This window comes from Ailuropoda melanoleuca, chromosome 4 (assembly GCF_002007445.2).
Source record: "Ailuropoda melanoleuca isolate Jingjing chromosome 4, ASM200744v2, whole genome shotgun sequence".
Classification (NCBI taxonomy): Eukaryota; Metazoa; Chordata; class Mammalia; order Carnivora; family Ursidae; genus Ailuropoda; species Ailuropoda melanoleuca.
In genome coordinates this window covers 95,120,993-95,136,964 of record NC_048221.1, presented here as the reverse complement: position 1 = coordinate 95,136,964, position 15,972 = coordinate 95,120,993, and the positions used below count along the sequence as shown (strand labels likewise).

The 15,972-nt window shown below is 50.8% G+C and overlaps 1 protein-coding gene and 1 long non-coding RNA gene across 5 annotated transcripts in view; one reads left to right on the top strand and one right to left on the bottom strand.

Moving 5' to 3' along the window:
* Positions 1-5,040: 5,040 nt before the first annotated feature.
* SPR (sepiapterin reductase) lies at positions 5,041-11,759 on the bottom strand. The gene is made up of 3 exons (XM_019794860.2): positions 11,259-11,759; positions 10,407-10,697; positions 5,041-5,820 (listed from the first exon to the last, which is right to left on the bottom strand). Exons 1-3 carry the CDS (start codon positions 11,578-11,580, stop codon positions 5,630-5,632), a joined length of 804 nt encoding a protein of 267 aa, XP_019650419.2. The 5' UTR covers positions 11,581-11,759; the 3' UTR covers positions 5,041-5,629.
* Positions 11,760-15,972, top strand: part of LOC109488953 — a 15,971-nt gene continuing 11,758 nt past the window's right edge. For 2 of the 4 annotated variants that reach the window (XR_004624962.1, XR_004624963.1), the window contains exons 1-2: positions 11,760-12,846; positions 13,961-14,092. This is a non-coding gene — a long non-coding RNA (uncharacterized LOC109488953). The remainder of the gene's footprint in view (positions 12,847-13,960; positions 14,093-15,972) is intronic. The other 2 variants (XR_004624960.1, XR_004624961.1) reach the window with 2 other exon arrangements.

Sequence of the window (15,972 nt, the reverse complement as noted above, 5' to 3'; positions counted from 1 at the left end):
CACACACACTCTCTCTCTCTCACACACACACGCCCCTATGACAGCTTCTACATTTGGAGCTGACAGATGTGCAAGGTAACAGCTCGGCACCGCCTGTGCAGCTGAGGCCCCAGCGTTGCTAGTGGGATTATTTCCAGTAAGACTCAGGGTGGCTACGTGAGCGCATGCCCCAGCGTGTGAGTGTGTGTATGAGAGCGAGCATATGAGTGTGTGTGAGCGTGTAGCTTCTCTCAATCTCTCTCCCTCCATCTAAATCTGTCTTACTCTATCTTCAAGTCTTTCTGTCTCTGTCTGTGTTCCTCCCCGTGTTGCTCGGCTTCCTGTCACTGTCCTGCTCCCCCGGCCTCAGTCTCGCTGTGCCCTGCTGTGTCTGTTCCTGTGGCCTGGATGCTCCAGAGAGGAAAGGAGATTCGCCTCTTCTCAGCTTCTTCACTTTGCCCCAGCTCCTTTTCCCATCCCACCCAGGCTGGCCACAAGGATGGACCTTTAAAGAAAGCCCATTTTGTTCCGGATAATGTCCCTGTCCTGTGCACAGGGCTCCTGCCCAGGTGGACAGGGTGGGCAGATCTGGGACTATCCCGGGCTGGAGAGAGCAGGCCCTTCAACCTTGGTCTTCAGGCCTGGACTTCCTTTCCCAATGAGCCAGCTCACCCTGACATTCATCATTTATATGCAAATTAATATTTTAAAAGCCAGCAGTGTGGGCGTCTTTTGCCTCCCCAAATATTCCAAAATTGTTTCCTTCTCTACATTCCCAACTCCCGACACAGACTCAACCTAGCCCTGGTCCTGTGCTGACTCCAAATCTGGACTCACAGTGATCCTGACCCTGGCCATATATTGATCCTTAATTCTGACCTCAGACTAGCCCCAACCTCTAACCCTGACTCTGTCCCCTAACCTTCCTTTCTCTGGACAGCTGCCTTCTTTGATCTCTGCCAATATCACCTGGGTTTGCAAGGTTCACAACTCGCTTTTTATTTATTTTTTATTTTTTAGAAGATTTTATTTATTCATTCGACAGACAGCCAGTGAGAGAGGGAACACAAGCAGGCGGAGTGAGAGGAAGAAGCAGGCTCCCAGCAGAAGAGCCTGACGTGGGGCTCGATCCCAGAACGCCAGGATCACGCCCTGAGCCGAAGGCAGATGCTTAACGACTGAGCCACCCAGGCGCCCCCATAGCTCGCTTTTTAAATTAACGAATTAATAATTTCTCACAGCTCACTTTTCGATGTTCTAGTGCACGTGGGGACGCACCCGGATCCAGTGAATTGGAATCGGGGTGAAGGAGGAGCAATGGGAAAGTCATTATTTTTTTAAACTGTGCAAGTGATTCTGACACAAGACAGCCCCACCCACTTCCATAATACACACCTTTGGGCTTTCCTTTAGGGATTCCAAGGAGAAATCCAAGGTGGGTTTGAACCCCCACATAGGGATGCCTGAGCTGGTGGGAGTTTGTCTGCGGAGACCTGACTCCCAGGCATCGTCATCTCACCTGAGCCATTTCAAAGGCTTCGCTATACACCTGGCAGTGACCCACTCCAGCATTCACTGGCTCGCTTGCTTGCTCACTCTCTTTACTCACTCATTCATTCGTTCGTTCGTTCATTCCTTCCTTCCTTCATTCATTCCTCACTCTACAGGGCCTCACTGGGTTCGGTCTGGGTAACGTCTGTGGAATACACACAGTCTTTTGAGCTTGAGGCCTTGGATCCCTGGGGTCAAGCTGGGGTTTGGAAGGGCAGGGTGGAGCAGGAAAGGCCTCCGCCGTGGCAGGACTAAGACCTGAACCAGAGTATGGGCCAGATAGATTCCTGCAGCTCTAAGAGGAGACACCAGGTCTGGGGAGTGGGGTGCAGGCCCTTCTCTTCCCTTGCCCTTGGGTTGGGGACAGGGGACATGGGCCTGAGGGCTAAGAGACCACCGGGTAGCTTCCAGGTTTGTCAGCTGAGGAATCACGCTGAGCCTCTGGGGTCAGCTGGCAGGTGGGCTTGGGACATGGATCCCCCAAAGAAAAAGAAGGAACTTCCTTCTCCTTCCCTTCCTCCCTGCCTCCTTTCCCCCAACCTCTCCCTGAAAATAGAAATCCAGGGCTCTCTCAGCTCACAGTAAGGACCCTTAGGCCCAAGGGGGAGTGCATGATGGATGAAATGGTAGAAAAAGGGTGAGGTCAGGGAGTCCTGCTGGGAAGGAACAATCATTTCAGGGTGAGAATGGGGAGGCGGGCCCTGCTTTGAAAGTCTAAGGGAACATCCAGTATTCACCCGGTCCTGCCTCCCAGCCCTGCAGGCAGAAGAGCTCAGGACTGGGCTGGGGGAGCAAGAATGGCTCCTCAGCCACCCTTTAACCCTCCTGCCAGCTGGCCCCAGGGGCTCAGAGTACCTTCCCTGCCTGCTGACTACTGGATCATCGAGAGATGCTGTGGGAGCTGGAGAGGTGTCGCCCTGAGGGATCTCCGCTCCAGGGACTGCAAGTGCTCTCCACCCACCTCTGTGTCACCACACAGGACCCTGACGGTGAGGGAGCCCAGCAGGGCACCTTGGTAAGCAGGGGTGCGTACCTGTGTATGTGAGTGTGAATTCCTGCAAACACATCCCGTGGGGAGAGGCTGAGGGTGAAGGAGGCCAGAGGTGGTTTCCCAGAGCCCAGCGCCCTTTAGTGAGACACGGGGAGACGCCAGGATGGAGCATGTCGCCCCGTTGTGGTTCCGAGCGAGGAGGTAGGAGCCACTGGTGCCTCCAGGCTTGGTGAACAATGGACTTAGGCAGCAGCCTGTACTCAGGGGATGAAGAACAAGAATTGGGGGTGGGGGGTGGGGAGAGTGCTCCTGGACAGTCTAGTCCCAGCTGGTCACGTTCATGGACATAGGTGCTGGGTGTCCCTGGGGGTGGGCCTGGAATAGTCCCCGTCCCCTGCTCATCACGGGCCAGCTGCTGGCCTCCAGCTCAGGGTATGAAACATAAAACCAAAAAACTGCCCAGCTCGTTCTCGTCATCAAAGACAAAGAGAAACCTTGTTTGTCTTCTGGCTAATCTGAGGCCCTGCCCGACCCTGCGGCTGGACGCTAGGCATGTGCAGACATGTACTGTGTACGTGCTTATGTGTCCTCATGTGTGTGGTGGCCAACGCCAGGCCATGTGCTCTGGGAACACAGATGGTTACCTAGAAAATCTCCCTGCCCAGTGGTGGGGGGCCTGGGGAGGCTGAGTACCAGCTGAAGGAGCAAGGTCTGGGAAATCCTTGTGGCCCAGCCCAGGGGTCACCAAGGAGGCCTTGGGCGGGCCACAGAGAGTAATCCCAGCCCTTTGGTCCTCCCTAGCTCCCTGGGGACCCCTGACAGTTCTTAATCCTAGAGTGCAGGGAGAAAGAAAGATGGGGGTTGTTTCTAAGGCCCTTAAATCCCTGGGCTCAGAGAGGACAAGTGTCAGGCATGGGAGGGCCTCGCCACCTGGTGGGGACATGTGGTACTCCTCCCCAAGTCCTGGCCAAGCAGCCTGGTGGGGAGAGGGAAACCACCCTGGCCGGCCATTCCCCAGGGTTGTGCTGGTGCTGACTGCTCTCACACTCCTGCAGGAGCAGGGGGCCGGGTGAGGAAATCCACCCAACACTCACCAGACAGAAGGGGCGGCCCAGGATGGCCCAGCCCCACCTGCGGGAAGGCGTCTCTGAGCTCCTCTGTTCTAAGGAAACTGAGCCCAAAGGAAGGAGGGCCCTGTGCAAGACCCCACAACGCCTCCATTACAGAGAGAAGTGGGACCAACAATTCCAGACTTTGAGGCTCCTACATTTTCCCATGGGTCTGGTGAGTCCAGAATGAGTTGTCCAGACTGAACTCCAGCCCCACTGAGGCCCCACGCAGGGGTAGCAGAGAGAGTTCTTGCTGCAGGTCAGCAAGGGGGAGGGCATCTGGGCTGCAAGTGGAGCTCCACGTTGATCTGGATCTTGATATTAAAAGGCAATAATATCCGAATCTCTGGGCACCTACTGCAATGCTAGACTGTGCTAAGCATTTACAAACATTAGGGCACTTAACGCTCCCCATGACCCTCTGAGGGAGTCACCATTTTTCAGATCAGGAAACCGAAACCCACAGAAGCAATTTATGCTGGGTCACGAGCTGGCAAATGGCAGAGCAGGGATACAAGTGCAGGGCTTTTGACTCCAGTGAGGGCAAATGCTCTGCTGGGCAACGAAAAAGCATGAATTACTCGCTCCCTCCTAGGGCACCTGTCAGGGCATTGGCAGCTCCGGCCCAGAGCCTGCCTCCAGGGCTGAGCTGCCATGGGCTCTGCCAGAGGAACGGCCTCCGTGCGCCCTCTGCTGTCCATGAGAAGGAACAAAGAGCTCCTCCACCTCACGTGCAGGGCTGAGCCCTGGGAGTTGGCTAGCTGGGACCCTTGTTCTCAACTCCTAAATAAGGGCCAGGGGCAAGGGTGGACTGGCTGTAGGCCACCACCACTGTGGAGCTCCCAGCTCGGCCTACATCTGCCTAGTGGCAGGAGGATGGGTTTGTTCACACACCTCGTTTCTTAGGGCTTCCCTCTCTTGGAATATTGCCCACGTCCCCCCACAGGCATGCTGGTCCTAAGCCCACCCCACGGAGGACCAGGACCATGTGCCGGATGGACTTTACCAGGAGGGCCCATGACAGACAGCCCCCCTGAGGAGATCCATTTGCAACACTGCCGTGTGGGCAAAGGGTAGAACTGGGAATCCAAGAGGGCAGAGGAGGCTGGGAGTCAGGCCCTGAAGCCTAAACAGTCTTTGACTAGGTCAGGGATGAGGAAAGAGTAATAAAGATTGGGGTCAGGATAGGCATCTGGAGAACAGGGACCTGGGCATATCCATCTTGGCCAACTCTGAACCTGAGCTTGCCACTGGGTAGGGGCTCCGTAAGAAGAGGCAGGCAACCCTAAGATAACTCCCCTGGAAATAAGGGTAACTCCCCAAGTTTGGGTTAATTGCATTAAGGAACACCTCTGGACCCAGTGAGACAGGAGTCAGTCATGGGCCCTGTATCAGAGGAGAAGGCAGGGGTGAATAAAGGACAATCCACATTTTATTTGTATCTGCTTTTTACTTGTACAAAACTCTCAGGGGCCCCTTTCCCCCATCTGGGGGACAGATGGTAGGTTCTGGAGGGAGGAGGCATCAGAATGAGGACACAAAGGTCAACACAAGGTCCTGCAACCATGAACATGGGGCATCCTTGTGCACCAAACTTGCACCGTCCTCCCTCCCCTGTGTGCTGTGAATCCACATGGGCCCTCCTATATGACATTAGCTCAGCCAGGGACTGGCCATGAGACCCCCCACCTCTTCTCTTCAGGGTTGCAGCTTCTTGTTCTGCTTTTCCTAACCCTAAAATTCTATTTCTGGGGAGACAGAATACCAACAGCCATAACTTCTCTCTCCCAAGCTCCCCTTAACTCAGGGCAGTCAACAGACTCCCGAGAACTGGGATTCCAATGACCCGAGGCCCTCACTGCTGGCTGGATCTGAGGGCAGAAAGTAGGTATGAGTGCTTATCTGGGTCAGGCAGGGTTGGCGGTGCCCCTGTGGCACAGAGCTCCTGGGTGTGCCTGAGAGAGGGGGGAAAAAGCCCCAGGAAGCCAAGGACATTGGCTTATTTATCGTAGAAGTCAACATGGGCTCCAGACTTGAACGTGTCCTTTTGTAGCAAGCTTAGCAGTTTCTGGGCTGACATCTTACAATCCACAAGCTCCCCGTTTGTCTTCAACTCCTGCAGCCTTTTCCGTAAGTCTGGGTCCATTGAGGTCTCCCGGGCCAACTGCTGCATGTCTGTGTCCAGGGGACCTAGGGCATGAAGAGCAGAAGTTGAGGGGACATGGCCGAGGCAGGGGCCCCTGGTGTGTGTGTGGAGTGTGGTGGAGTCAGGTCTGGCCACTGGCAACACCTCACCCTGGCTGACAAGCGTGGTCAGGGTCATTCTGTCAGTACTGAGCTCCAGACTCAAATCCCGATGCGTCAATGAACATAGTATTTCCAGACCACTGTGTCTACAACTAAGCTTATCACCTCCTTTCCAATCAGCACCGCCTCCTCCTGACTTTTCCATTTCTATTAATGAAACACTCTTCTCTCAAGCTCAAAACTTCCATCCCTGCCTCCTCCCTCTCCCCTCTGTTCCCACAGCCAACCAGTCACCAAGTAGGACAGGCCCTTCTGCTTCTACATACCCTGACAATCCAGCCCTTTATTCGGCTCTGGTTCTCTCTCTGCTTCAGCTCCTTCTGTAGCCCTCTGCTAAACTGTATCTTGCTAACATATCACTGAGGTCAACAAAGTGGTGGCATAGGAATTCCTAGCACTTTTCTGCAGAAATATCAATATGAACTATTAGCTGCCCATGAAATTACCTACACGAAAGCCAAGGATTCCAGGTAAGGGATTATACTACCTGGGTGAAGCACAGAAAAAAGAAAGGATGCATTGAGGAAGGCAGGATATAGAGATGCGGATTACCCCTATCATCTGCCCCCAGGCCCAGGCATCCCAGTGTAGAGACACCCTCCTATGGGAGGAGAGGGAAGTAAGCACCGGACTTCACAGGGGATCCCAGAGCCAGCCCACTCTAGACCCAGGCCAACTCCCAGGGTGCTAGGTAGCTCCCTCTGGGCTCCCATGAACCCAGGCTGCCAGCTAACCCCACTGCCTGCCAGATCCAGCGCCTCAGCAGCCTCAAGTGGCTCCCACAACTCCTGGCCACTCCTATGGCACAGGTTCCCACAAACCTAGGCCCCAGGCTCACTCTGGTGCCTGCTGGTTCCAGCCAGCTTCAGTGGCTCCTGGCAGCTCCAGGCTCCCAGAAAGTCCCAAGAAACCCAGTCGACTGATCCACTCCAGGTTCAGCTGACCCTTGTGGCCTGGGGTTGCTCTCATGGCATCAGGCTCCTGACAAGCTGCCGTGAACATAGGTACCTGGCACATTCCAGTGAGCTCCTGTGGCCCTAGATGCCTCCGAGCTTGCCATCAGTGCCCATAAACCCAGGCTTCCCACCAGGCCCAGCACCAGACGGACTACCACGGATCCAGGCTTTCAACCCACCCTAGCAAGAGGCTGCCCAAAGACTCCAGGAGCAAGCCTGCTACAGACATCACCAGATGGTTCACCCAGAATCACTGGATGGGTTGACTGGTAAAGGGCTTTGCCTACTGAAATCAGCCTGTAAAGACTGGGAGAGGTGCCTCCTTCCTCAAATGCACAGACACCAACATGGGGCCACAAGGATCATGAATAATCAAGGACATGTGAGATGACCAAAGGAAACCTATAAAACTCCAATGACTGACTCTAAAGAAATAAGATCTATGAACAAATAATTCAAAATAATATTCTTAAAGAAATTCAGTGAACTACAAGAAAATGCAGACAGATGTGTGGCTCATCTGGTTAAGCATCTGACTCTGGGGTTCAGCTCAGGTCATGTTCTCAGGGTCATGGGACTGAGACCCATGTTGGGCCCTGTGCTCAGCGTGATGTCTGCTGGAAATTCTCTCCCTTTTCCTCTCTCTCCCCCTCTCCCTTTTCCCCTCTTCCTGCTCAGGTGTGCTCTCTAAAATAAATAAATAAAATCTTAAAAAAAAAAAAAAAGAAAACGCAGATAGACAACTAAATGAAATTAGGAAAACAATGCATGAACAAAATGAGTTCAACAAAGAAATAGAAACCACTTAAAAAAAAAAAAACTCAGGGGCGCCTGGGTGGCTCAGTCATTAAGCATCTGCCTTCAGCCCAGGGCATGGTCCCAGGGTCCTGGGATCGAGCTCCGCATCGGGGTTCCTGCTCTCCTGGGAGCCTGCTTCTTCCTCTCCCACTCCCTCTGCTTGTGTTCCCTCTCTCACTGGCTGTGTCTCTCTCTGTCAAATAAATAAATAAAATCTTAAAAAAAAACCCAAAAAACAACTCAACAAACCGAAATCCTAGAGTTGAAGAATAAAATGACTAAACTAAAGAATTCAAGAGAAGTCAACAGCAGACTGAACCAAGCAGAAGAAAGAAATTAGTGAATCAGAAGACAGGTCATTAGAAATCATCCAGTCAGAAGAGCAAAAAGAAAAAAGAACAAAAGAGTAAAGAAGACTTAAGGAATACCATCAGAAGAGACAATCTATACAGAGAAATAATGTCTGAGAACTCCCCAAATCTGGGGAAAGATTTGTACATCCAAGTTCATGGAGCTAACAGGTCACTACGAAATTTCAACCCAAAGGTATCTTCTTCAAGACACCAGGCCTACATGATTTCACTGGTAAACTGTGTGTTTTTATGCCAATACCACAGTGTTTTCATTATTATTCCTTCGTAATATAGTTTGAAATCAGGAGGTGTGATGCTTCCAGGTTTGTTTTTTTCCCTCAAGATTGCTTTGGTTATTTGGGGTCTTTTGTGGTTCCATACAAATTTTAGGATTATTTGTTTTATTTGTGAAAAATGCTATTGGAGTTTTGATAGGGATTGCATTGAATCTGTATATTGATTTGGATAGTATGGACATTTCAGCAATATTAATTCTTCCAATCCATGAACACAGAATATCTTTCCATTTATTTGTATCTTCTTCAATTTCTTTCATCAATGTCTTATGCTTGTCAGTGTACAGGTCTTTCACCTCCTTGGTTAAACTTATTCCTATTTTATTCTTTTTGAAGCAATTGTAAATGGGACTGTTTTCTTAATTTCCCCAATAACTCATTATTAGTGTATAGAAATACAGCTGATTTTTGTATGTTATTTTGTATCCTGCAACTTTACTGAATTTATTAGTCCTAATGGTTTTTTGGTGGCGTCTTTAGGGTTTTCCACATATAATAGTCATCTGCAAATAGTTTTGCCCCTTCCTTTCTGATTTGGATGTCTTTTATTTCTTTTTCTTGCCTAATTGCTCTGGCTAGGACTTCCAGTACTATGTTAAATAAAAGTGGTGAGAGTGGTTCCCTTGTCTTGTTCCTGATCTTACAAGGAAAGTTTTTTTTTTTTAGCTTTTCACCACTGGGTATGCTGTTAACTTTGGGCTTATCATATATGGTCTTTATTATGTTAAGCACATTCCCTCTATACCCACTTTTTTGAGTTTTTTAAAAATCATAAATGAATATTAAATTTTGTCAAATACTTTTTCTGCATCTATTGAGATGCTCATACGATTTTTATACTTCATTTTATTAATGTGGTATATTATATAGATCGATTTGCACATACTGAGTCATCTCAGGACTCCCTAAGATCCAACCCAATCAAATGACATTCTGGAGTTGGCTCCACACCTGGCTGTGGTTTTCATTTGCCCACTTGATTGAGTGAGTCCTAGGCTGAGCTCAGAGAGGTGCTGAGTTCAATGGTGACTATAAGAATAACAGTGTATGTGTTAGGGAGGAAAGGAGGATTGGGCACTAGAGAGCATGAGGAAGTAAAAGTAGCACTGATCATGAACTTGAAGGCAAGGTTTGATCCTGCCTCTGCCACATCTAGGCTTTGGTCAGGTGTTTCGACATCTCTGCCCCCAGGTTTCAAGGGGAACAGACTATTGGCTCTCTGTCTAAATCACTCAGACATTATACAACAGCTTTGTCACCACGTTCTAATTCCACCAGCCTCAAGCCAGTATACAAGGCTCACTTTTCAGAAAGGGGCACAGTGGCATCATGGCAGGGTGCTGAGAAGCCAGACCAAGTGTAACAAGACCCCTTACTGTTTAACTTTGGTGAAGACAGGGCCCTCTATTCTCTATCCCAGCAGCCCCACAGGGTCCCAGCGCAATTTAGCCTGGGTGGCCAGCATTTCACAATCTCTCTGCTCTTCCTTCAAATACCATTTACTGAAGACTGACACAGTGAGGCACTTTGCTAGGTGCTGAGGACATACAGGTGCACAGTGCAAAGTTCCTGCCTTCAGAGCTTTCCTATTAGGAGAAAGAAGTACAGATATAAAGAGAATACAGTGTGATAAGTTCTATCTAACATTTAGAAGTGCTAACAGATAGATAGCACTTCACAGCTAGGAATCATTTTCATATATATTACCTCATTCAGTCCTCCAAACTGCCCTGTAGACAGGTAGCATCTTCCTTGTTTCACATGTATAGGCCTGAAATTCAAACCTTCATTGTCTCTCAACTCTAGTATCTCAGGCTTTCTGGCCCCACCCTCCAGGCCAGGCAACTCCCCACTCTCTCGCCTTATCTTCTAACTACACTCCCTACCCCAGCCAGCTCTAATTTCTGGAGCCTGTATTTCCCTTAAGGAGTGACGGTTAATGATTCAGGGACAATATACTCTGTGGGTTCTTTTTTGGAGGGGTCAGACTAGGCCCTTTGCCCACCCCCCGAGGGGGAACCAGCCGGTTCTGGGTGACAGGGATGGTAGTATAATGTCCCACCTACCTGGGGCATAGCTCAGCACCCTCACACTAGGTTCCTCTGCAGCTAGAACCTGGAACATCATGTCACGGGCAGCCTTCCCCGCACAGTACAATCCCCAGCCCTTGAAGGGCTGCAACGCACAGAGGGACGAGATGTTAACCATGGTCCTGCTGAGGCCAGGACTGTCTGGGAAGGCCTTCAGGATGCTGGAAGTCAGGCAGAGCATGGAGGTCAAGTTGAGTGCCCAGTAGTTGTTCAATTCGGCTGGGTCGGCCAGGTCCACGAAGCCTTTGGACACGTCCCCAAGAGTGCCTGAAAAACCAGACCTTAAGAATCACTCTGTGCAGATGGGTTTTCTCTTTCCCCAGCCCAATCCAAATTCTAGACACCCCCTTCCCTTCCAAACCTAGAGGAGTCTCCCTAGTGCTTCTGAAGATGCCTTCCTCTTCCCAGCTCTGCAGACAGACACACCCGGAGTTGTTCACTCATCCCAAGTTGAAAGTGTGCATGCCCTGCTCTGAGCCTGGGGGCAGAACTCAGGAGGCCATTTGGAAAAGAGGGTAATTTACTTCTGCTGGAAGACCTCAGGCCCTGACTCAGGCCTCCGCCAGAGGGCGCGGAGCAAGGCGATCGGGAAAGTTCTACAGGCATTTTGGAAAATAAGCCCAGAAAAAGGAAGGGGGGGGGGTTGGGGAAGAATGAGCCGCACCGACCTTGCTGAAACAACTCGGATTTTCTGGCATCTTTTCTGACTCCTAAGAGTCACCTCTAATGCACCTAGAGGTGGGGAAAGTGAGAAGGAGGAAGAAGAGATAGGGGCGCTACGCAGTATTCCCAGGGCTCCCACGGGGAGTCCGCCGCCGCGCGCCTTACCCGCATTGTTGATAAGCAGCACCCGCTGCAACCCCTCGGGCCTGGGGAGCTCGCGCAGGGCGCCGAGCAGCTGCTGCAAACCGGCCTCGACGCCCAGGTCGGCGGGCACCCGCACCACGCGCAGGTCGGGCCGCCCGGCGTCCAGCTCCGCCTCCAGCTGCCGGAGCGCCTCGTCGTTGCGGGCGCTCAGGACCAGCACGGAGCCGGGCGACAGCAGCCGGGCCAGGAGCGGGGCCAAGGCCCGGCCGAACCCACGGGAGGCGCCGGTCAGCACGCACACGGCGCGTCCCAGGCCGCCGTCCTTGCCGCTGCCACCCTGCATGCCGGCGACCCGCGACCTCTCGCGCGGGGCCGGGGACTGGCGGCGGGCGGGGCGGCCGCGGTTGCAGTGGGCGGAGGCCCAGCCGGAGGGGGCGGGAACCGAAAGCTTCGGCTGCGATTGCGGGACGCCGCTTTCCTTGGCCGCCGGTGGCGGAAGTGGAGGCGCCTGCGCGGTCTCAGTCTGCGGGAAGGGGCTGCACCTAAGGGGTCGGGAGGCACGGCCTCCACCGGGAACCCTGGCCCGGTTTTGGGCCTGGCCTCATTCTACCACCTGCACCACCCGCACCCCTCCCCCGCTCTTCCGCACGTTCATTCCCCCCGCAGCGCCGCCTCCGCCTCCGCCTCCCAAGTTCACACTCCACCTCCTTGCACACGGGACCTCCTCCAGGCCGGGCCATGCTGGGCATGTCTGTAAGTAGCCCCAGACACTCTGAATGCGGCGCAGGCCAGTTCAGGGCTCTGGGAACTCACCGCTCTCAGCTTAACGGGAGCTACCTCTGGGAGCACCACAGTGGCTCCTCCAAGGGATGTAAAAACCTCTTCTCCCTTTCTAGACTCAGGACAGCTCTGTGCTCCAGCCAGTTCCCCTTCCTCTGAGATTGCGGGGTCCTCCTGCTTTTACAGGTCTGTGTTACCCCGATTTCTGCCCCCACTCACGCTACACTTTTCCCAGCAGTCAATTGCACCTACACCCAACTTCGAAAGAGGACCGCAGCTACCTCCGTTTTGACCTCCAACTTTCTGATTAAGTTCTTTCTAGCTTATCTCTGAACTCAGGCCACTGAACCTATCCCCTCAAGCAATAGGGACTGCCCCAATGCCAGCAAGACTCCATATGATGGACCTCAAGACAATGGTTGGTGTGACCTTAGCCGCCTATCTGCAGTTCTCACCGACCTTCCACATTTCCCTTCTATCAACCTGGAAGTATTTTTGGCACCTTGAAACATTAGTCTGCTGCCTTCCCAACGTTGGCCTCACTGAAATAAATTCCTTTCTGGCTTCACCACCACTCCTCTCTGTCTTTGGATTTTGTCAGCTGTGAATGGCCAAACCTGGTCTGTTTGGAAGCCTCGGGGCGAAGTGTCCTTGCACCCCTGCGCCTCTGGCTACACTTCAAGTTTACGTAATCAGCTGAATCTGTAAATCCAGACGTGCTTCAGAAAACCCACATTTTGGACTTTTTTCAAGGAGAGAGGGAAGATGAGAAGGTCGGGAGACAGCTACACATCTTAAGAAGGAGACTCTGCAGAGCTTAGGGAAGGTGGTGAGTAACCTCTGATAACTCAGCCCAAGCCCTGGCAGGGCTGCCCTCCCTCCCAGGACAGACAGCAAAGTTGCCTTCCAAGGCTCTGGAAAAAAATGCGTTTTGCTTCCTTGTGCTGGGTGGGCTATCACATCAACAGCAAAACAACTTGGGGGGAAGGGTTTTGCTGGTCAACATGGGTGCCCTTATTGCAAACTTTTGGTAAAATGTGCAGTTCAGATCCTATCATGGAACATACTCTAACAACAAATGAAACTGCAAAGAAATCTTAAAGTCATTTAGTAGATTAACTGTCACTATGCACAGTGTTACTTTGAAATTATCTGATGAAAAGTAGGACCGGGGGGAGAAATAATTATGTTAATGTTGTTAGGAGCCCAAATTTTCATTGTTAAAGAGAACAGGTATAAATTGAAGGAAGTTAAGGGAAAGGTCTGCACAATTGAATTTGAATCGGAAGCCAGAAAACTGTAGTATTTATGCAACTAGTTTTACTACTATACGATTCCAGTGTTTCTCTCTTCTGGGTATGTTGGTTCTCCAGTACCTATGACTGACCTTTTTAAGAGTTCTTCCTGCAACAGTGGCAGAGATTAGAGTATGCCCTGTGAAAATTAATAAAAGGAAATCTCCCTTAAAGGAAAAAAAAAAAGGAAATTTCCTTTAGAATGGAGTTGGGAGGCCCTTAGGGTGAGCTCTCATGCCCTATCACTTATCAGTTACAGACCCCAGGGAAGAGAGGGACCTTGCACATGGACGCTGCTTTACTATTCCAGCAGGAGGAAGAAAGGCTTTTCTCCTGCCCTGGCAACAGCCTAGCCAATGAAAAACTGCAACAACTCAGCCAATGAAAGCCATTGGCCCTGCAAGGTTCTTGTTAGAACTGTCGGGGCCCTTATACTTTGAACTCCCAGTCTACTCCAGTGGACTTTCTGTGTATAACTTCCCAGCTTCTCCCTTTCCTCTGTAAAAGAGCATTCCTCTCTTCTGTGGGGGTGACTTACCTAATGATCTGTAGAAGAGTGCTTCCTCTGGATTGTGATTCTCTGCTATTTCCAAATAACCCTCCTCCTTTTTTTTGCTGTTAAAATAACTGGCAGTTTTGTTTTTTAAGGTTAACGTTACTTGGTGATCAGAAGTGGGATGCAAGGAAGACCCCCAATAACTCTGAGGCTGGTGAACAAACACCGGCACCCACAGAGCCAACTGGGCCCCTGCTGCCTTCTGGCTGACCGTGCGGTTTGGGGTAAGTTTTGTCCTGGATGTTGAGCTCTGTTTGCACTTCCCAGGCGTTATTAGGTAGGATGTTTTAAAAGGCCTTATTGTTTGTTTTTTTGTTTTTTCTCTGAGAGTGCTCATTTGGCTTTTGGTTGGACTTCTTTTGGGGACTGTTCCTGTTGGACGTGCGCCTGTTGGAGCAGCACTAGCCTTCCGTTAGACTCCTGTTTGGAACCAGACTGTTCCTGTTGGAAATGTGCTGGCCTTTAGTCTGATTCCTTCTGGAACCAGGCTGTTCCTGATGCAACTGTGCTGCTTAGGAATTTTTCTCTTTGCCCTAGAGAAAAACCTTTGTAAAATGGGATCGCAGTCATCGGAACGCTCTGAGAGTTCTTCCCCCCTCTCCGCCCTGACTGGGACTCTGGCTGGTTTTTTGTTTAAAAACTACAGTCCCTCTGCATGCACATTTATAACTAAATGGACTGACTTACCTAAAGTCATTTAGAACACGAATGGCCATTAAGGGAAACTTGGGAACTTTTGATCTCTCCAAACCTCTTTTACTCAAAATTAAATTAGAAGGCTCCTTAAGGAAAAAAAAAAAAAGAATGGGATGCCTATGTTAAATGTTACCGATAGAGTAGGCAGTTAGTTAGAAGTGAGCTGGAGGCAAGGATGGGGATAAAGAGGTTACACATTAGAAACCTGGGGACACAACATTACACATTAGAAGGCTGGGGGCACAACATCCTGACTTTGTGGCTTCCAAGACCCCTCAACATCCTGGCCTTGTAGCTTCCAAGACCCCGGGACTAACAGACCAAGAGCCCCCCGGTATAGAGCATGCCCTCCTCTTCCACCTCTGCCCCGGGGTATCCTATAGCTTCCTTGTAATATATTTACATAATGTTACAACCCTGCCCCTGGAGGGGAAGATGGCCATGACAATTCCAGCAAGAACTTGTAGGGCCAAAAATTACCCCTCCCTTAGGTAGGAGGCAACCCTTAGATGATGGGAAACAGCCTCAGAGACTGCCCTAGCTATGACCCATAACCTATACAAACATAAAAAGAAAAGACGCCCCTAATCCCTGTGTAGTTGCCTTCTCTGGCCTGCCCACACTCCCTTCTTGACGGTGTACTATCCTTAATCAACTGCTTTGTGCCTGCTACCTTCCTTCTGGCTGTCTCTGAGTGCAGATCCTCGCGTAAGCCTTCTGTGGGGGAATCCAGACATTGAGACCGCCATTCACATAACGCAGACTCTCCCTCAGGTACCTTGAGGCTTCTAGATATTTTCAGACCTAGCCTCTTCTAAACCTAGCTGTTCCAGAAGGATCTGTTTGGAAACAGGCCCCAAGGACAGTGTGGTTTACCTGGACTAGGAGAAAGCCTGGAAAATCTTCCTTTTCTAACAAAGATGATGATCTGCCACCCCCTCACACACATTGCCAGTATTTTTTTTTTTTAAGATTTTATTTATTTATTTGAGAGAGAGGGAGAGTGCGGGGTGGGGGGAGGGCAGAGGGAGAGGAAGAGGGAGAGGGAGCAGCACGCTCCCCACTGAGCAGGGAGCCTGACGTGGGGCTCCATCCCAGGACCTGGGATCATGACCTGAGCCGAAGGTGGATGGTTAACCGACTGAGCCACCCAGGTGCCTGTGCCATTCTTATTTCAAGTAATATTTCAGCAATTTGTGAATAATATTTCAGGGACAACACAACCCATAGAATCCCTTTTATAATAGCACAGTTGTTCCCAAATTTGTCTGCACACTGGGGTCACTGGGGAACTACAAAAGCACTGCTGCCTATGTCCCACAGGCCTGGACTTAGGAATTTTTAAATAAAATTTTTGTTCAAGTTACTTAAACTAAAAAAAAAAAAAAAAAAAAAAAAAAAAAAAAAA

What these genes read in the sequence shown, in the direction of transcription:
- SPR (XM_019794860.2), bottom strand. Translation starts at nt 11,580, where the DNA reads ATGCAGGGTGGCAGCGGCAAGGACGGCGGCCTGGGACGCGCCGTGTGC. An exon ending in GCTGCTTATCAACAATGCGG is followed by an intron (nt 10,698 to 11,258) that starts GTAAGGCGCGCG and finishes CTGGTTTTTCAG; the next exon opens with GCACTCTTGGGGACGTGTCC. An exon ending in GGTGCTGAGCTATGCCCCAG is followed by an intron (nt 5,821 to 10,406) that starts GTAGGTGGGACA and finishes TTCATGCCCTAG; the next exon opens with GTCCCCTGGACACAGACATG.